At 41.1% G+C, this 21,139-nt stretch overlaps 1 protein-coding gene across 1 annotated transcript; it reads left to right on the top strand.

The window, feature by feature from the left end:
* Window positions 1–7,106: 7,106 nt before the first annotated feature.
* CAV2 (caveolin 2) lies at window positions 7,107–16,159 on the top strand. Its single transcript, XM_032688691.1, has 3 exons — window positions 7,107–7,309; window positions 7,434–7,621; window positions 14,605–16,159. The coding sequence occupies exons 1-3, from the start codon at window positions 7,160–7,162 to the stop codon at window positions 14,753–14,755; spliced, it is 489 nt and encodes a 162-aa protein (XP_032544582.1). The 5' UTR covers window positions 7,107–7,159; the 3' UTR covers window positions 14,756–16,159.
* Window positions 16,160–21,139: the final 4,980 nt, after the last annotated feature.

The raw sequence follows: 21,139 nt of genomic DNA, 5'->3' as shown, positions 1-21,139 counted from the left end.
GTCAGTGTCACAGGCCGTGCCTCGAGCCTCCAAACATCTCCCGGGTCTGTGCTGAGTTTTTTTTTGTGCCTTGCCTGGTTCCCGCCTTTCCAAATTAGCAGAGGGAGGGAGGGGCCTGATTGCTCAGCAGAGGTATCAACAGTCAAAGGCCTGCGAGCTGGGTTTCTTGCCTTTTCAGGATTTCACACCTTCAGCACTGGAGGGAGGGAGGGGCCCAATTGCTCATCAGAGGTATCATGCAAGTCAAAAGCCTGTAAAAGTCTCCTAGAATGCATAAATCATTAACCATTTCAGTCTCTGACAAGCCAAAGCTCAGTTGGAGTTGAAGCTGGCCAGAAATGTGGGGAAAATAAAAAAAAGTATTTTCACATATATTAATTGCAATAGGCAGTATAGAAACATCATCAGCCTGTTACAGGATGTGGATGGTCACCTCACCAACAGGAAGAGAGACAAGGCAGAGGTATTTAACACTTTCTTTGCCTCTGTCTCCAACATGGATGACAGACCAAGGGTGTCTCAGTACCCTAGGCTGGAGGACCATGACTGAGAGAATGATCACCTTCCAGTTGACCCTAAAATTGTGTGGAATCTGCTGCTCCAGATGGATTTCTAAAAATCTGTGGGGCCTGATGGGATTCATCCCAGAATCCTCAAAGAGCTGGATGATGTCATTGTAAAACCTCTCTCAGTGATTTTTAAGCAGTCTTGGGAATCCAGAGAGGTCCCAGTTGACTGGAAACCGGCAAATGTTGTCCTGATTTTCAAGAAGGGCAAGAAGGAAGACCCCAGAAACTACAGGCCTGTCAACCTCACATAGTTTATCAAGGGAAGTCAGTTGATGTAGTCTTTCTGGATTTCAGTAAAGTTTTGATGCTGTTTTGCACAGGATCCTCCTGGATAAAATATCCAGCACACAGCTGGATAAACACATCACATGGTGGGTAAGCAATCGGCTCACAGGTCGAGCACAGAGGGTAATAGTGAATGAGGTAACATCAGATTGGTGACCTGTCACTAGTGGGGTTCCACAGGGCTCCATCTTCATCCCAGTGATCTTCAGCACCTTCATAAATGACTTGGATGCAGGACTGGAAGGGATACTAAGCAAGTTTGCAGGTGATACAAAACTGGGAGGAGCTATTGACTCCCTCAAAGTCAGGGAGGCCCTGCAGAGAGATCTCGACAAGTTAGAGGACTGGGCAATCACCAACCGTATGAAGTCCAACAAGGGAAAGTGCCGGATTCTGCACCTGGGATAGGGCAACCCTGGATGTTTGCACAGACTGGGGAATGAGATGGTGGAAAGCAGTGCCATGGAAAGGGACCTGGGGGTCCTGGTGGATGGCAAGTTGAAGATGAGTCAGCAGTGTCCTGGCAGCCAGGAGGACCAACCGTGTCCTGGGGGGCATCAGGCAAAGCATCGCCAGCTGGTTGGGGGAGGTGATTGTCCCGTTCTGCTCTGCACTGGTGTGGCCTCACCTTGAATATTGTGTGCAGTTTTGGGCACCACATTATAAGAAAGATATTAAGCTCTTAGAGAGCATCCAAAGGAGGGCAATGAAGACGGTGAAAGGCCTTGAGGGGAATCTGTATGAGGAGCAGCTGAGATCACTCGGTCTGTTCAGCCTGGAGGAGACTGAGGGGAGACCTCATTGCAGTCTACAACTTCCTCGTGAGGGGAGGAGGAGGGGCAGGCACTGATCTCTTCTCTGTGGTTACCAGTGACAGGACCCAAGGGAATGGTCAGAAGTTGTGTCAAGGAAGATTTAGGTTAGACATTAGAAGGAGGTTCTTCACCCAGATGGTGGTTGGGCACTGGAACAGGCTCCCCAGGCTTGGTCACAGCACCAAGCCTGACAGAGTTCAAGAAGCTAATTAGCACCTAATTAGCTAACTAATTAGCATCGTGCAAAGTGACACTTCATCAGTAGAAGAACTAATAAAACAACCATTAGCCGAGTCCTATTTAAAACAGAGCATTCAGCAATCTCCAGAAAACATGGTGTGATCCAAGGTAAAGGAAGCTCCTTCACTGACAGCTAATCAGGGAATCTTTGCAGCAGAGAGGTACAAGGACAATTACTGCTTTTATCATGATTTTCACTCAGAATCTGGTTTAACTGTTCGATGCCCATGGAGAAATCCCCTGTTCTTCCTGCAGATCCCACCAGCACCAGAGCTGTTTCTGTATCTCCTCCACAATATCCTCTTTCCTTTTTCATTTCAGTAGGCAAACAGCCCAAGCTCTGAACTTCTGATGAATATTCAGATTCTGGTTTCATGCTACACCAAAGTTTAATGCCTTTCTTTGCTCTGCTTATATGAATAAACAGTCATAAGCACTTGGGTTACCACATTTTTACAAGCTACCACAAGTCAGCTGAACAGTGGCAGCTGTTGGACCACCATACTGCAAGGTTAAAGCAGATGGTTCTCCTCCCCAGTTCTGGCAAGGCTGAGGCACAAACAGGCTCTGGAGTTGCCATCCAGCACTGAGTAACTCTCCATGCCCTACATTCCTTTCTCACCTTTTACAATGTACAGGAAGCTCATTAGTGTTTCTTATAATCTTTAACAGTCCCTGTACTGTTGCAAATGTTGAAGCGGCCAGCAGGACTAGGGAAGTGATTGTGCCTCTGTGCTCAGCACTGGTGAGGTCACACCTCAAATCCTGTGTCTAGTACCAAGATGCACACTGTGAGAAAGGCATTGAGGTGCTGGAGCGTGTCCAGAGAATGGCAATGAAGCCGGTAAAGGGTCTAGAGAGAAAGTCATACGAGGAGCAGATGAGATTATTTAGATGGGAGAAAAGGAGGCTTAGGGGAGACCTTATCACTCTCTACAACTACCTGAAAGGAGGTTGTGGCCCGGTGGGGGTTCTCCCAGGCAACTAGGGACGGGACAAGAGAAAATGTACTCAAGCTACACCAGGGGAGGTTCACACTGGACATCAAGAAGAATTTCTTCACTGAAAGGGTGGTCAGGCATTGGAACAGGCTGCCCAGGGAGCATCCCTGGAAGTGTTCAAGAAATGGATGTGGTACTATGGTTTAGTTTAGGTGTTCAGTCAAAGGTTGGACTCAATGATCTTGGACATCTTTTAAAACGTTAATGATTCTATGATTCTATGATTTAATACATATCACACGTGCGGTCAGCCTCTGAATCCCAACCTGGGATCTTTTCAACTAGATCACAACTTCTTTCATCATTCAAATCTGAGTCTCACAGAATCATCGTGAGTTTTACCCTGTAACATGTGCTAACACATTAATAACAGTTCTGTTGATACATCCTAGAAACTGCAGTGAGAACCAAAGATTAAAAAAATAAAAACACACAAGAATGAATTTTGAAAACACTCTAAAAACGTTTCCAGACTTGTACTGATGGAAAAAAGAAAAAGAAAGTATTAAAAAATGTATGAGCCCAGGCCCTTTGCTATTCCCTGTGCTCTCCATCTGCTGACAAGGAACCATATTCCCACTGTCAGCATTAAACAGCAAACTCTCTCACCCCTCACTGGAAAGTATTTGAGCACTAACTAGTAAATCATCAAAACAGTAACTCAGGAGACCTCATGGGAGTACTTTCTTCCTTTCTCATATCAGAAATCAGAGGCATGCTGAAAGGTACTATAAACGTCTCTATTACTACTAACCTAGCTTGGCTAAAAGAGATCCAGAAAGTCCTAAAATCACTGCAACCAGTTCTTGACCTGAACATATTTATCATGTCATTTCTACTCTGACTCTCGAAGCAGCTTTAACTCCAACACATATAAAACCAGCCTTCGTAGAAGCATTTGGCTTAAATTCAGCAGCATTGTATATAATTCAGCCACCAGCGTTGTATATAATTCAGCAAAATAAATACGAATGTTTAGCCATTGCTTACATTTATTTGCATTGGCTGGTCACTGAAAATGCTGAATTTTACACTCCACAGGACAAAAAATGACAAGAAAAGCAACTGAGAGCAAGGGAGTTTCCACACACAGGAACAGGATCTAGTTATGCTTTTAAATCGAACAAGTCAAGGGTCATTGCTTCAGTGGTGACAAATTGTCATACATATGATGCACATACTTTTTTCTAAAAGTCTCCCATCAGGTTTTCTTATGCATACTCTTCAAACATGTAGTCTATGAAATAATTTTTTTTCTTGAACAGATGTGGCTATAACAATACAATGTTTTAGAGTTTACAGGTAAAACCTCTCTATATGTGTCAAATTTGAATATTTAAACTGCCCACTGTGTAAACAAGAAAATCTACATTCTAATCAATATATTTAATCTGCAAGATCCTTCAGGTTTTGCTTCATTTTAACACATCTCGCATATCCCTGAATGCCACACAAATTTCTGAGTTCTCTATACCTGCTTCCTTCGTGTGGATTTCCATCCAGGCATACATTTATGAGAAGGAAAATTGGGGAAAGGGTTTGCAACTTGTCCACTAACACTGCCTGGTTCACTTGTTGAAATCTCAGCTGTGCAGCTGCCTTTCCCTTCCACCCTGCTGCATAGCCAGGGGAGGGCTGTAGCCACTGTTTTTACACCTCACTCCTAATGTAAATAAGTACTTAGAGCCCATCTGAACTTTTTATATGCCAGTATATTGTCTATCTGTGAAATGGTAGTAACAAAAATTCCCCAGATGTATCATAGAGATATGAGGGTAAAATAAAAGACTCTTTTCACAGCTCCTCTGAAATCATTCAGATTTTCAATACTGATCTTGAAAAGGGAATAACATATCTGAAGTACACATCTGTTAAAACTCCCAACAAAATTACAATGGAAATAAATTGGTGTACTTTATCTCTTTGAAAATATAAAGTGCTATTTATATTATAATCTTATATGGTACTTTTAGATTAAATTAAAAATATTTTTTAAAGGGAGAGGAGAGAGAAAACAGGAAAAGGACACCCTGAGAGCTGAACTCATCCTGACAAGCAAAATAGAATGGATGAGGCCCAAGTGGCCATTGTCTATGTCTTGTTGCAAAGACAGAGGTTTTCTCAAATGCAAAATATAATTGTGAAAGCTTTTGCCAAAAGACATATAACTGACATCCCTGCTGTGGTCAAGAAAGACAGTTTCTATCTGTATATAAAGCACTACAATAATCAAAGCAATGCTCAAAGCTTAAACAAGAACATCCTTATAAAAGAAATATGCTTTTTTTCATGAAAAATATTCTTTCAGGAGCAATTGCATTGCTCTATTTTAAATCCTCACAGATTACAAAGGTAAACACTTCATTTTCCATGGTGCTGTCTCAACATTTATCAATCATTACAATAACAGATTTCAAAAAGCAGGTGGACATGAACAAGAGAGTGCTATTTGCTTTTCCTAAGGGTAGCTGGTACTGCAAGCCCACTCTCCACTGTCAGATGGTGATTTGGGAGAACTTGCAAAAAGAACCACTCCCTAGCTGTCAGTAAAGTTGGAACTGAGCAACAGAGCTACAGAGTTGCTGCTCCAGCTGGTTGGGTAGACTGAGATGCAGCAGAAGTGGTTGGGAAATGGGCAGAGCTGTTCAAAAGCAGCTCCACGGTTGTGCACTCACATCCCAATCCTCACCTCTAGTGAGAGGAGAGGTAGGAAGTAGTTGGTATAAAGGAGTATGGTCTGACTTGTGTTACCAAGGGGCTAGTTTGGGGTCCTCTGTTTGTTGTTCCTACCTTGGTTTTCAGCAGCACTAAACCAAATTTCTGTCCCTGACCCAAGTAGCCAGCAGAAGCCTGATGAATGCCTTTGAGTTGCACTCAGCCCCTGTATCTATAGGCTAAAAAAATAATAGTTTCTAGACAGAAGCACCCTGAAGGATGGGGCTGGACCTTGACTCTGTCAACTGGCCTTTTTATTCCTCTCACTCATGGAGCAAAGAGGAATTAGGGGAGTAGAAATGCAGCTCATAAGCATATGAGTCATCACGCTGTTTCTTTGGTTGCCTTTGAACCTATTGTAAACTTGTATTTTCAGGCTTTTAGCCTTTAAGAGCCACAGCTACCTTGCTAGATCCAAACCATTTACGTGACAGCAGTATCAGTAAACTCATCAACATGGGAGAAAAAAGGTGTCAACATGAGTAACACATAGATGCAAAGCTTTTCTGCAGAAGTCAAAAACAATGCAATGTGGTCCAGAGCATTGTAATAGGTGATTTCCTGCCCAAACTTTAAGTAATTTTTATATCACTTTCCTGTGAGCTTTTCAAAGAGTAAAGCTATCTTTAATTTAATACACCGTTGAAAACTAAAGAAAGTTACCCCTAGCAACTTCCTTTTTAGTTTAACAAGCCTGGATTATTGGTTAGTAATATCATTTCTCTCTGAGAGTGATGGTGATTGTGGCTATGGAATGCAGCAATAATGAACTTCTGGCAGCTCATAAACTCATACTGTGTATCAATATTTTCAGATACTTTTAGCAGTCATTATAATAATTTACCTTATATAGACCACTTTTAGGCTTAAAACATGTTCTCAAATAAAACAAGAGGAAATAATTTGTATGGACTGAAGCTAAAACCCAAAGAGGGCATGAAAATAGCTTGTAATGGCAGGTTCAGTATTTTATTGCAGCAAAAATTATGCAGTTTAGGGAGAAAGAGTCAAGTAAATCACGCTGGAGTTGACGGGCCGGTGGGGCCGGACACGGGAACTCGATGGGCAGTGGCGACACCTCCCTTCCCCTCCTCTTTCCCTGCTTTCCCTACAGCTGCAAAGGGTCGGCACACACGGTCCAACATGGCCCAATGCATAATCCCCTAGGCTTTTTGTTCCCACTGCCTGTTGTTGCGATGCCACAAACGCTGACAAAGGCCCGTCACGCCGCGGTGACAACCCGGCACCGCAGGGAACGGGGAAACCGAGCGCACCGGGCGGCGCCGGGCGGCCGGGGGACTCTTCTGGAGGTCTGAGCGCCCACGGAGCAGCTGCCGAGCCGGGGGGCGGGCGGGCTGCCGGCAGGCGCCCACCCTGAGTCCAGCTCGGGGCTCCCCGTCGCTCCCACCGTCGGCCCCGGCGCGGCCCGCGGGGCGTGTCCCGGGCAGCCCCGCTCCGCCCCGGCCCGGCCCGGCGGGGCCGCGGCGGCGGACGGGGCAGGGCAGGGCCGGAGCCGCGGAGCGGCGGCAGCGCCATGGGGTTGGAGACGGAGAAGGTGGACACCCGCATCTTCATGGACGACGACAACTTCCCGCGGAGCGGCGGGCCCGTGCTCTCGGAGGCGGAGAAGTGCGCGGAGGACGAGCTGGACCGCGACCCCCACGGGATGAACGCCCACCTTCAGGTGCGGGCCGGGCCGGGGGCTGAAGGGGCCGGGGCCGGGTCTCGGGTCCACAGCGAGCGGGGGGTCCCCGGCGGTCTCCCCGCGCCCCAGCCGCTGGTGACGGCAAAGCCGCCTCTCGTTCCAGCTGGGGTTCGAGGATGTGATCGCGGAGCCCGAGCTCACCCACTCCTTCGACAGAGTCTGGATCTGCAGCCACGCTCTGTTTGAGCTCAGCAAGTACGTGATCTACAAACTCCTGACGCTGGTCCTTGCCATACCCCTGGCCCTGGTCGTGGGGATCATCTTCGCGGCGCTCAGCTGCCTGCACATCTGGTAAGCCCGTGTTGTGTCTGCCGGCAGCTCCGCAGAGCTCTCCTCCTGTAGCGTGCGTTACTGCCCAGCCAGCCATCTCCGTCTTTACAACCGGTAGTCAATCAGCTGCTTTATTTTTGAAGGGAGAGAAAAGAAAACAGTGTTTTCGCTGTGATTCAGTTCCCTGCCTTGCTTTTACCAGCATTCTGTCATGACTATGTAAGCTTCTTGGGGCAGAGAGCTCATATTGCCATTTGGATGGCACCTACAGCTATGCATTCCAGCCTTGGCTGGCTTCTGGAGTAATAGTAATGACTGCGTTTTTTTAAAAACTGAAGTACATAATTTATTCAAAAGTGTATTTTAAATGAAAAGGTAGAAGTATTACTAACACCTGACATCTCTTTGGTACAGTTACCTCTTTCATTTTTTTCCTCACAGACTGAAGAAAGCTTTTGAGAGCCCAGCTCGCTCTTTGTTAGTGCCACAAAATGTACTGTCACTGTCTTGCATCTGGTACCTCTAGATGCCCCAAAGCCCTTCCACCTAAGCAGAGAACCCTGCTGAGCTCAGAAAAGCTGCTTCTGGCCATGGCCCAAGTTCACAGACAAATACAGTGGCCCTCCAAATCACAGCAACCTGATGTACTTTAAATATAATACACTGGCAAAATATTAGGGAAGAGTACCTTGAGACCACAAAGGGAGATGACTGTGGAGAAGGTAGAAAGGCAGGGAAAAGAATGAGATTGGGGAAAGAACTGAGAATCCAGCAGGCTGCAGAGGAAGGCATGATTGCAGGTCATTAACATCATTCCTGCAAACCAGGATTTTCCATATACATGAGTTTTGGGCAAAGTCTCATTTGACTTGGGTAACACTGGAATCATGAAGAAGTTGTTAAGGAAAGCAAAATACAATACAGTGACTGGAAACAAACTCAAAGCACTACAAATACATTGATTATCTGAACCGTAGTGTTAATCTTGTGGATGCAGATGTCAGTTTTTGAAAGTGGAATGGAAGTTTGGCTTGATGACATCATCATTACCCACTTTGAAAACCGATTAACTTGAATTTTGGAGCATAGTATTTGCATAATACCCAAAGGAGCTGTAATGCAGTTTAGAGCTGCCCACCTGTTACACCTCTGGTTCCCAAATTGTTATGAACAAACAGTGCATAGTGTGCCCAGATTTTTAGGTCTGTCAGCTGTCACTGTGCCATAGTGTACAGTGTGACTGCTTAAGGGTACAGTGAGTATATGTAAGTTTCCAGTAGTGGGACATCTATGGAAAAATTCATCAGTGTCAAATTTATAAAATCTGTAGTACTTTATTGTGCTTCACAATGATCTTGTATCTGGGTTTCATAGACTGGATACATAGACATGAGTTTCACTGATCCAGGACTCAGAGGTCAGTTTCTATTTATGCAAGTAGTCCCTAGTGACTGTCTCAGGAACTGTGGGTTCTCACTACATCTGAAATAGGACTGTCTGAATGTGGCACTTAATTTGAAAAGTTTCCCCTGACTTTCTGTGAACACCCTTGCTTCTTCAGCAACTTATTTTCTTTCCCTGCATTTGTTGTCACTACAGAAGGGATCTCTCCCTTTGATCTTCCTTGCACCTGGGATGAGTGTGAAAGGATCATGTAGTTCAGTAGTACTATCTACACCTCCTTGAACCCCATCCAGTGCTACCATCCAAAGCCAACAGTCTCATCTTCCCACAAACCCAAGCTGGATTTGTTTCAACACAGAAGTGGAACACACCGAAACTAAGTTGGCTTCTCTGCTCTTATTAGTGTTCTGGATTTCATGGGAGTAAGTTCAACATTTCTGCATTTAAGAGGGTAGTGGAGGAGTAGTGCAGGTACAGAGGCCCTAAACACACGGTATTGGCTCCCTTGTAGCCCCATTGGGTCTGAAAAAAAAGTAACTTCTTGTTTTGTGGGTGAAAGGAAGGGAATTCCATTATAATTCTGTCTTCAGCTGTTTAAATGTCATGGGAAAACCCTGGGCACACCCTCCCAGAAGGCTGCCACTCAGAGTCTCTGTGCCTCACATTCATCATCCAAAACAGTGAGATGATGATGATATGGCATAAGGGAGCCTTTCCTGAGGCTAAATTCAAAAGTGTTTCAACAGCTTTTGGAAGTACTCAAGTACAAAGCTCTGTTGATTGTCACACATGTTGCAGTTGCATGATAAAATCCACAGAAGTCTGACTCAACATTTCTCATGCTCAAGGACACCTTGCAAGTTGCCCCCCTCATACCTGATGGTAAATGTTGTCTTTCACCAGAAAAATGATTGCTATAGAAGGAAGCAAATACGTGAGTCTTCCTGAAGAGCAAAAAGGAAGCTGAATAAGAAATACGTAATAATACTTTCATTTTCATTTTAACCATAAAGATGGAGCATATTCTGTTCCTGTTCCCAAACTGGCTTCTTGAGCCAGAATCTGCTTTAACACTACCTGGTAAAAGATACTTATGGGCTGAAACTGGGCCAGCTAGCAGGTTGGTGATCTATATATAAGCCAGTTCAAGGAAGTCTGCTTCACTTTTCCTTTGTAGATGACTGTCATTCTCACCCCAGACTATACATGGCAGAAATTTCCAGACTAAGCTTTAACATATTCCTGTGAAAATTAGCAAACTTTTAAATATCTCCTTAGATTGCAGCTGTTAAGGTTATTGGTTTTTGAATGTGAGCAGAACACTTCTGGTTTTTCAGGCAGCACATGCAAACCCATTATATTTATTATAGATCAGTGGCTGATTCTTGTTCCAAGCCACATATTTGCCACCTCTTGGAAATTAAAACTTGGATTTCATATATGCTTTTTTGTAGTCTTACCTGAATAGTTTTTGGGTATGTTGCATATTGACACTAGCAATCAGTGGTTCATTTGAGGATCCATAGCTTGAGTCTGGGATCTGAAATGGACTGTAAACCACAAGGACTCACACAGCTTTATACTCTTACCATCTTGGCTTGAGCTTCTATTCACGGTGCTAAGATGTAGCCAGGGACTCCCATGCAGAGAAGCACATATGGACATGCATAATTTCTTACCTTTTTTTTATTCCACAACTTCATTTACTTAACTTAATACTGTCATACTCAACTCTAAAACCATCATCCTACTGACTGCCTGAAATCAAAATAAATTATAGTGCAGCTATGCCATGAAGACCTGGTGGCATTGCACCTTATGACCTGGTGGTGTTGCCTTGATGCCTCTTCTTTGATGTCCAATACATATCCCTTGGTTTGTGAAGAGGAAGTATGTGGATGTTCTCTTGCTTCCTTTATAGTAGTTTTATCTTTTCCGGTGTACCCAGGTCCTGGAATAGATAATGTTTGGTTATAATGCACTTCATATACTGCGTAGGAGTTGTGAAAGACTTTGGTGGTTATCTGTTGCCTCACTCTTCCCAAGGGTTAATGAGACACAATAAGAAACTGTACAATTCTAGGTGATAGTTAGCCATCTTTTCACAATGTTTGCTTGTATTGTAGAGCCGTACAAGACTTCTAATTCAAAATCATGATGTAGTATGTGTGCATACTTGTAATTAGGTAGTTTAAGCACAGAAACATGTGGGATCTGAAAAATAGCATTAAGACATGTCCGAGGTTCCATTTTGAAAAACGTTACAAGAGAAGATGCGATTGTTCACTTTGAAGCAGGAATCTGAACTAACAGTGTGTGACTACTCCAACCTCATTGCCCAAGTATTTGACAAGTTGATTTTCCTTATTAGTGGGAGTTAAAACTGTGCTCTGCCATTTCCAAGAGGTGTTTGGTTCTTGACAACATTCACTCAGGAATTAGGAGGAAAAAAAAGAAATGTGAGTAAAAGTGAGAAAGTATGATTTTGTAAATGTCATGCCTTGAACAGAATGAAGACAAAATAGGATAGGATGGGAAAAAATGGGGTAATTTGCTTTTTTCAGTTCAACGGTTCCCAAAAGATACAATTCATTCTACTTAGTGAAAGGATGGGTGTTTTATAATAAATACATACATAGCAAGATTCAATGAGAGGTCATATAGGTAGCTGTCTTCAGCTTAGATGACAAATTCAACAGAGCTTTCACTTTCTTCCCAGTGCTGTACTACATGGTAACACTAGTAGTACCAGTATTTGGCATCAATGTTGATATCCTTGGGATATGCTACCTTTAATTTCACTGTTAGACATTATTCAAGCAAGCAGTTACCACATCTGTGAATAGAAGTGCAGACTGGACTAAACCCACAGCGTTGTGAGTAAAGAATGTGTATGTTATATTTGTCAGGTCACAAACCAAATACATGGCTTCTAATGGCATTTGGTTATTTATTTTTTGAGTGTGCCTGGTTACTCCACAGAAGACACATTGCACCCTCTGATGATTTGGAAATACTGCACCACAGAATAACCTGTCCCATGCAGAACAGGATGCGGACTTACATACATGTAAATACATATATACACACACTCATATTTTAAAAGCTAGAAAATACCTTTTACGGCTCTCTTGGCTGTAAAGGATTTTCTTCTCTGAGGAAAGGTGTTTGAGTAATTGTTGTCTAAGTAGACTGACTTTTATTTTAAAATTGAAAGTTATTTACGTTAATTAGCTTTGGTTGCTATTATGTCTCATGTATCATCCCTGTGGAGTTGGCCTACATTGGTTTTTGCATGCATTTACCATAAAATTGGATAGCAAATGCTAAAAGATTATAAAGCATTACCAAAACATTTTAATGTTTATTTTATTTAAGATTATCAATATAGGTTGAGTTCTGGTACTGTGTGAATGACCCCTACAGCAGTTGCAAGTAGTATGATCACTGCATTTCCCACCTTCTACATCTTTCTATGAAACTTCTGCATAGTATGGTGTTTGTTTAGTTTGTATTTTGTGTAATCCTGTCAACAGAGGGTCCAGTAGAAATGTCAGCTTCTCTGCTTCTCTCCAGTTCAGTTAAATTTTAACAAAAGGTCATGCCAAATTAATTTTAGATGACAGCAAAGGACAGTGACATAACTGAAACGGAAAAGAGTTGAAGTCAACACAAGCTGAATAGCCATTTCTGGCATTTTCCCTGTGTTGTTTGGAGAAATACCAATTATTTTTTTCCCTTGCATTACTGATGTTTATCAGCTGTATTCTAACAGGTGAAGGCCTGATTTTATTCTCTAGAAATCATCGATTCTATATGCAGTGGTATTATAGGTGGTTATAAAGCACATAGTTTACGGTGTTCAGTTGAAAACTAGAGACACATTATTCCAGTAACACCCACAGTTCTATATGGGGTGTATATTACTAGCTGTTTCAGCAGAGACAAAAGAGAAGGTTTTAGAAAAACTATTCTCGTTTAAATCCATCGGGGCTAGCTTAGACTGCAGCATGGACATACTAGTATATGGCTTGTATTGTGTGACAAAAGCTGAGAATCCAGTTAGATAAACAGTGAAAGTAATTAATTTTGACTCTGTGCATTTCTAACCTTCAACATTTTTGAATGGGTCAGGGTTTTTTTCTACATTGTTATTCTGAGAGGCATGCAATGTAAATGCACAGTACTTTTTTTTAATTTTTTCAGACCTATGATGAAATAGTAAATTAAATATTTTCTGTCATTCCCACCAAAGTCATTGAGAGTTTTGCAGCGGAATTATGTTGATGCAAGATTGGGAATTTAAATTTTGAATGCAACGACAAACTAGAACAGAATTTATTATCTTTATAAAAAGAATCTATAGCTTCTTTTACCTAATTTAGGAAATAAATGTCTTCTGTATGGCACAGAGATTCTTTTAAAACTTTGCTCTAGTACCACTTCAGTATTACGTAAGTTATTTATACATTTAATTTGTCTGCACCAAAGTAAGAACATCCAGCTTAGTGAAATGACCAGGGGTTTAGGCGGGTAAATAATTAAGAAAGGAGAATAACTTAAAATAGTGTGGTCAGCTCTCATGTACCCACTGGCCTTCGTAAGCTGCCCATATGTGTGCAATTCAGGCTCACCTGCTTTGTTAGTGTGCTTGGCTGAAGGCACCACTAAAGACATTGCTTTGGAAATGGCACATATGGAGTGTTGCTTACCAGTTGCTTACCAGTGCTCGAGATGAAAGCAGAATACTTTCAAGTATACATCCTGAGTAAATAAGATGATCTTTTCCCCTGACGAGGCATTTTGACCTCATTCTACGTTAATTTCTCACCCACAAATGAAAAAATGTACAGGATCAGCCCATTTTTCTGCAGTGCGGCATGTCTCTGTACTGTAGTAATCTGATGTAACTGGATATTGCTTTCCTTTTCTGTTTTATTGTAGCAACTTGTAACAGGGATGTTAGGTTGGCAGGATTGAGACACCAATGGTGATGTGCATGTGTGCCTGTGTATTTGTGTGTGGGGGAGAGAGACAGATAGGGGAAACACCAGAAGAGCAGAGCAAGAACAGATTGTAGAGAGCACTGTTTTCAGTCAAAGTGGGGAACATGGTGCTTCTGTCTAGCCCCAAAGACCCACATTCAGATATTACCACAGCACAAGTAAGTCTTTAGGAGATGAGTCTGCTCTTCAGCCACAGCGGGTGGCAGCAGGGCTACAGCATATCATGTACACCAGCCCTGCCAGCAGCAGCGAGAGAACAGCAAAATATCATCATTCTAAAAGGCATGTAAAAAAATTTCTGACTAGGAAGCAGAGACATGATGAAATGAAAGCTGGTGTCTCCTGTATTGCACACAGTTTATTCTGGCCTGAGGACCACATGCAACATGGTGCTTCTGCATGTGCAGGTATGAGGCTGTAAGCAAACAAAATTGATGGAGAAGGACTGCAAGAGAGTGAAATCAACTTGTTTAAATATTTTGAGTTATAAAATCACTTCCTTTGCCATAAGATGTCACACTTGTGTTTCATTATCCTTATTTCCCCCTGCTGTAGCAACACCAATCTTCACATCTTTAATTTTCTCTTTTACAGGATTGTGGTGCCTTTTGTGAAAACCTGTCTCATGGTCTTGCCTTCAGTGCAAACTGTATGGAAGAGCCTGACAGATGTTTTTGCTGTACCGTTCTTCCAGAGCCTAGGCCGATGCTTTGCCATGGTTAATATACGCCTGGACCAAGAGTAAACATCGGGGATGTGACATTGCAGTAGTCAGGGCTGGTGTTATACTTCTTTGCTAACCTAACATACAGGCACTTACCCTTCATTCCAAACTGTTAATTACAATGGCTGGTTTAAGTGGGAACATGCTATTTTTATTAAAACTCATTTTTTATCAGGGAGATCCATTTAAGAATAAGTAGACAGTTTTCATAGCTTGCTGTTTTAACAACAGTGGTTGCAGAGTATATTGGCAACACTTTATTTTAATGGTACATTGATTGCTAGATTACAGGAGAATTCTCATGGAGGTTTAACAGCCACCACAGTGATAATGATTGGCATTATTACTATAAATACTTCAATGAATAGGCTGTCATACCTTAGACAAAACTGATCTCTAGGGTTTCACATTGACTTTACTGAAGTTCCTCCAGGGATCGTTTTTGGCTTCACTGTGCAAAATGATAAACACAGTCCTCTGTTATCAGCAGTTAAAGTGAATGTGACTCATTGCATAAACATACAGGGAAAGGAACTGTTGTGTAATTCTCCTATATTGAAGGTGAGGGGGAAGCTCCCTAGAAGTTTATCATTTAAAATAAGGTGTTAGCTAATGATTTGTAACATCAGCTAATCTGTATATTTGATTTAATGAGAGGTTAACTTTGCTGTATATTTTGTACCTTTGTAAATTACATTTGATTGGTTTTCTTTGATGCATTATTTCTCTAGTATTTGAATTCTAACCAACTTGTTAAGCAGCAAGAGTGAGATGCTGCAAAAAATAACTTTAGATTAAACTAACTTAATTAGATAACTTAAGTAAATTTTGTGCAATTCTGTGCAATTCTAGTATATGAATTATAAATGATTGCATGTAAAAGCAAAAATTATAAGTGTTTTCATACACAACTGTGCAAAAGAGCTGGAAATATCTGTTTATGAGAAATGGTTTTTATTAAAATGGGGTATAGTAAATGCAACCCTGCCTGTTTCTGTATATTATTGGTGTGAACACTGTGATATTTAAAGCGATAGACACTATGTTAGTACTTTAAGTAGGTAGCAAGCTCTTAAAGAAGGCAAGTGAATGTAACTGGTATCCTTGTCTAATTCTCCTAACCTATTGACTTGTCTCTCTGTTGCTTATTTATTACTTCAAAGCCTAACTCCCCCCAAAAAGCCTTTCTTTCTTCTGCACCTAGGCAGAATATGACATTTTAAATCAGAATAACAGAACGTATGCAGAGGTACCTTAAAATTACATTAGCCTTCTGATGGGCTTATGCTGCTGTTTCCTTTAAATACAGATGGTAAGTTGCAATTGTAAAATGTTTGTATGATTTAGAATGCTATTTTCTAAAATGATGTCTCAAATTTCTTATCAAACACAAGATATATAAATAAAACATCAACCATTTCCCTTTTCGACTTGATCTTTCTTTTTTCTCGGATTTATCAGCTTTAAAAAAAACTCTTAAAATGCCAAACAGCATAGAGTACTATGCAGTTCTTCCAAAATATGTGAGAGGTAAAAAAATGGATGAGCATCAATACAATTTCACTATTATCAACTGCATTTAACATGTTTATAGTAGAAAATTACGTATCTCTGTGAGTGATTAAGCCCATACAGAACGATCGCTTTCTCTGAAGCAGGTCTCTGCAGAATTTTGACAACATTCAAAAAAATGCTTAATTCCTTTTACAGGCACGTGGTTTTTTTACAGATGAGCTGCAGAATTGTCCTTTTCTTGCTTATTGGCCTATTGAAGGTAGCTGACACTGCATTTTCTTCGTACATTAAGAAAATATTTGTATATTAAAAGTATTTTTAGCATTTATGACATTTATAGAGGGATTCATATGACTTTCAAAAACTGGATCTTAATGATTAGTGCCCATGGAAACTTCCCTTGGTTTTTTTTTATTCAGCAAGAAGTTAGCTTGTTAAAAATGGAAATAACTGTTTTGAAAATAAAAATTGGCCAGGCTAGACTTGAACTCTTTTGAGAGTTATTTTCTTTTGCAGTGTCCAAGGATTTTTACAAAGATATTTTCCACTGAAAAATGTCCCCTTGATGAATTCATTTAAAAGAAAAATAAATCTATCAGTACTAGTTCTTACATCTAAAAGGAGCCCTGTAAAAGCCTAAAGTCCAGATATGAAGTTCTGAGAATGAGGCCATTCCCCAGAAAAAAATGTATCATTTTCTGTTTCGTACTCCTGGATATATGCATTCTTAAATAGGTTACTGAAGTCATTTGGCTCTAGCTACCTCAGACAATTAAGTGGAATGGTTTTGGTTTGTTCTTATTTTGATTTAGGCTTGTCATTAATTAGTCCTGTTCACCATTGCTCTAGCTGCTACAAGACTCAAGCAAACTTGTAATTAAATAATTAAAGCTGTTAGTTTCTTATAGACTTTATAGCTGTATCTTTCTCTGGAACAGATGTGCTTTTACTATAAGAAAATACAAAATGCACTGTTAGACTTTGGGTAAAATATTAGATGCTTGGCCATTACATTTAATTTATCTATAAAGGGAGTGGAAGGAAGCATGAATATATACAGACTCTCCAATACTTAGGTGTGAATCTGCCCCGGGCAACTCTGGCTGGCAAGTATTCTCAGGATTTTGTGGATTTGACAGTTCTGACAGATATCCTGAAGCTCTGGCACAGTTGATACTGTGAATAGTTTACAGCACTGTTGGACAACAGGGACTGTATTGGCACTGGCACTGAACTGTGCACTTTGATGTAGGAGTAGGTTCCTTATGTTCATCTCCAAATTTTTTGAAATGTGGACAAACCGTCCCAGCTGATCTCTTAATAGAAACTTACAAATGAGAATTTAGACAAGAAGGGAGTCCAGAAACTTGGTCTCATTGTCTGCAACAAATGTAGGAAAATTTACACCTGATTCGGGTCATCTACTTTGATGCATCTTCTCTATGGAATGTAGAAAATATAACTCTTAACAAGAGTAGACTTTACGTCATCGTGGTAGAGCTATTATAAATAATAAGACATTCCAAATCCAGCCTGTCTCTTGTTATTGCAGACCTTAGATCTACAATCATGAGCTGGAGACTGAGTTCTGACGTGCAAAATATTTCAGCATTTTGTTTTTCATGAAAATCACAACTAACATACAGAACTAACCCTGGATTTGTGTTTATGAGCTTTTTTCTTTTAATTCGCAAAGAAGTTTAACCTGCTTCCTTACAAGAGCTGTTTCCCAAAATCCTCCAAATCTGACTCTGGAGCATTTGTACTTGTACCTTATGTTTCCCCACCCTACTTGTTCACCATATAAATTGAAATAAATTCTTAACAGAAACTTTAATGTATTAGTAAATGAAGAGCCTGTTCCCACCTATCCAAAAAGTTCACTTAGGCATTCACTGCCTAAAAAGTTCAGAACATCCCTGCAGCTCTGGGACCTCAGACCACACACTCGTATTTAGTGGAAGCCAAAGAATGGCAAGTCCCTTATTTTTACAGGGTGTGATCATTCCCCCACCTGCAGAGATAAAACTATTGTAGTTATTAACTCTCTTTTAAAAAGACATGGAAAAATACATGTGTTTGGGGTTTTTTAAATAAAAATGCAAATGGAACAGGGTCAAACACCGGACACTTTACCAGTCTTGTTTGTTGTCTGTCTGTGCTCATAAAAATTACAGTTAAAGGCCTCCAGTGGGTATGCTGAACCAGCAGTTATGCATTAAAAATAAAGGTGCTTTCTTCATGCAGGGATTTACCAATTAGAGGTGAATTAATAAAGGCTAATTTTAGCCTGCTGACAGTAATCTTCCTAAGCTTATTGCAACAAAAAGAAAATGTCTTCTGAGAGGCAATTCAGAGGATCTAAGATAGGTTTCTGTTCTGAATCATCATCCAGAGAAGACACTCTGCATTGATTAATGCAAAATGTTGGGCTTGGCTTGACTTCTTTCCTCTGCTACATTAATCGCTGTATTTGATGCAGAAGTTGGAAAGACTGATGGAAGCAACTAGAGCTTCATGTAAGTAGCGAGGCAGGTTCTTTTCTACATACTTCTGTCACAACTTGAGGCCAAGGGTGAGTGTCACCTGTGTTAGATGTTTTGTCTGTTGCCCGGGTTCCCCTTCCAGCTGCAAGTGGGAGAAAGAAGGACCCCTTTACATAGCACTGAATCAAATCCTACTTTAGGCACTTAAATTGAATAAAATTTAGAGGTTCACACTTTTATTTCAAAGGAAAGCTTGTCTACTTTTCCAGCTGCCTCAGTTCAATGAGTGGCTTTTTTACGCCATGTACATACCTCATCTTGCTTTACACTATCAGAGCTAACACAATGCTACAACTATCAGATAGTGTTGACTATGAAATTCTTAGGCAATGAAGCTTGGTGACAATACATAAGTCTTAAGGAGTTGGTATTCAAGTCCCATTAATGAGACTAGTTCTCACTAGTCTGATTTTTCTATAAAACACCTGAACACTTAATAATAAGGTAGAACCAACAGAATGGTTCAGAACAGTGTTGACATAGATCAGTGTTCATGGTCCAGCTCAGTAGTAAGGAATTTGATACTGAAAAGCACTGAGAACAGAGTGACTTGATTTGCACAAGGTCTGGCAGAACTAAAGCTTCCAATCTTTGCCTCTGCAGCCAAGGCAGTTACAAGGTATCTTGATCAAGACCTTCAAGGACTAGCTCTAATAAAATATGTACACACCTACAACAACAGCATTGAAGTGAGAGAAAGCCAGGCATTTCAATCCAAAATTGTAATCCCTGCTCAGCTGCCACCCAACCAGGAACATGTCTGAACTCAGAAGGCACCTCCCTTTCGCATAACCCCTCTTAGTACCTACAGTTTTATTTTTGTCATGCCCAGAACTGCCCTTATTTGAGCAACTTGGCATCTTACATCTAAGCCCAGTCAGAATCCCAAAAGAAGGGAAGAGACTGCCTTAGACTCCTTAAAATACACTTACTGCACATCAGCATAATAAGGTACTTCCCGGAATATACTTTACCAGGAGTGAGTCCATATGCATTGGCACATCTCAGGTAAAATTGATTTCAGGTTTCTGCAGTGTTGGTTTACTTCTTCTAGCCCTTAGGCTGTTGTGAAATGTTTTATGGCAGCAGCACGTCCACATAAAATGAAACCACTCCTAGCTAGAGGTTGTGAGAAGGAAGGAATGCAAGAGGAGCTACCCATCTCTCCTGGGAAAGCTATTCCTTTGATGCCAGAAAAAAATAGGCCAAATAACAAATGCTACATGAAAGTGCAGACCTGTATATTAGGGGCAAGGGACACCTATCTCCAAGGAAAAGTTCTGATCCAGGGACTCACAATTTAAAATACAGAAATTCTCCAGAGAGTGGGGACAGGGTGACCACTGTGAGTTCTCCAGGACTACAAGTCTATAAATAATGAAATGAGGAATACATTGGCCTGCACGTTAAACCCATGCTAGAGCTTGTTATCAGGCAGCAGGGTGAGGACAGTAGGATGGCTCAGAAAAGTTCCATGCCAACAATTCTGGCAGCTAAGGCTTTCATCCAGCAAAACATAAAAAAATGCACATAAAATTATGTGATTAGGCAGTTGAACAGAAGATACACAAAAAAGCAATGATCTTCCACTCCTAAGCCTCAGGTTTGTAAGTGCTCTGCATAAGGCAGGCTGCTAACATACAGCCTCCATTATCTGCAGCCTTGTTGCTGTTGAAACTATACATAAAGAAAACAGTTTCCCAGGACTGATTTTGATCTTGCTGACATTGGAATATATCAGGAGTATTGCTAATACCATAACTGGAATAATTACACAAGCTTAAAAAAAAGGGGAGTTGAGGATGAAGGAAGAAGGAGTGTTTGATACCAGACAAAGACACTCAGTGAGCAGTCATCCACATTCAGTTCAGTTTTGTGACTCATTTTCTGACACCACGAATTTTTTCCAACCTTTTTTTTTTTTTTGCACTGGCTTTTTGGAAGACATGTTTACTACCCATACTAAAACCTTTCCTCTTCTCAAAACAGAAAAAACCCAGATCATAACTCGCACACAAATTGCTCCAGGTTTAGAGCAAGTTCTCAATTAAGGTAATCCCAAGGTTTGAAAGTTCAGTTAAAGCAAGACTTTGGAGCAACAAAAACTTTTTAAAATTAGATATGAAATGCCTAAGGCTAGTGTGATGGAGAAAGAAGAAAGGCAGTGAGGTGGCCAGTGTTCAGCAACTAAAAGACACAGCAAAGCTCCATGAGAAGACTGTTTGGGTATCATTTCCAAGGACAGGTTGGGTGTCTACAATCTCTGGCAATTTTAGGACACCCCTGGATAATCCATTCATAGGAACTGAGAAGAGAACAAGAGCCTTTGCACTTTCAGAAGTTC

This window comes from Chiroxiphia lanceolata, chromosome 5 (assembly GCF_009829145.1).
Source record: "Chiroxiphia lanceolata isolate bChiLan1 chromosome 5, bChiLan1.pri, whole genome shotgun sequence".
Lineage (NCBI taxonomy): Eukaryota > Metazoa > Chordata > Aves > Passeriformes > Pipridae > Chiroxiphia > Chiroxiphia lanceolata.
Note: the sequence above shows the minus strand (reverse complement) of the source record. Positions and strands in the feature narration are given on the sequence as shown.

What these genes read in the sequence shown, in the direction of transcription:
- CAV2 (XM_032688691.1), top strand. Translation starts at nt 7,160, where the DNA reads ATGGGGTTGGAGACGGAGAAGGTGGACACCCGCATCTTCATGGACGAC. An exon ending in GGATGAACGCCCACCTTCAG is followed by an intron (nt 7,310 to 7,433) that starts GTGCGGGCCGGG and finishes CTCTCGTTCCAG; the next exon opens with CTGGGGTTCGAGGATGTGAT. An exon ending in CTCAGCTGCCTGCACATCTG is followed by an intron (nt 7,622 to 14,604) that starts GTAAGCCCGTGT and finishes TCTCTTTTACAG; the next exon opens with GATTGTGGTGCCTTTTGTGA.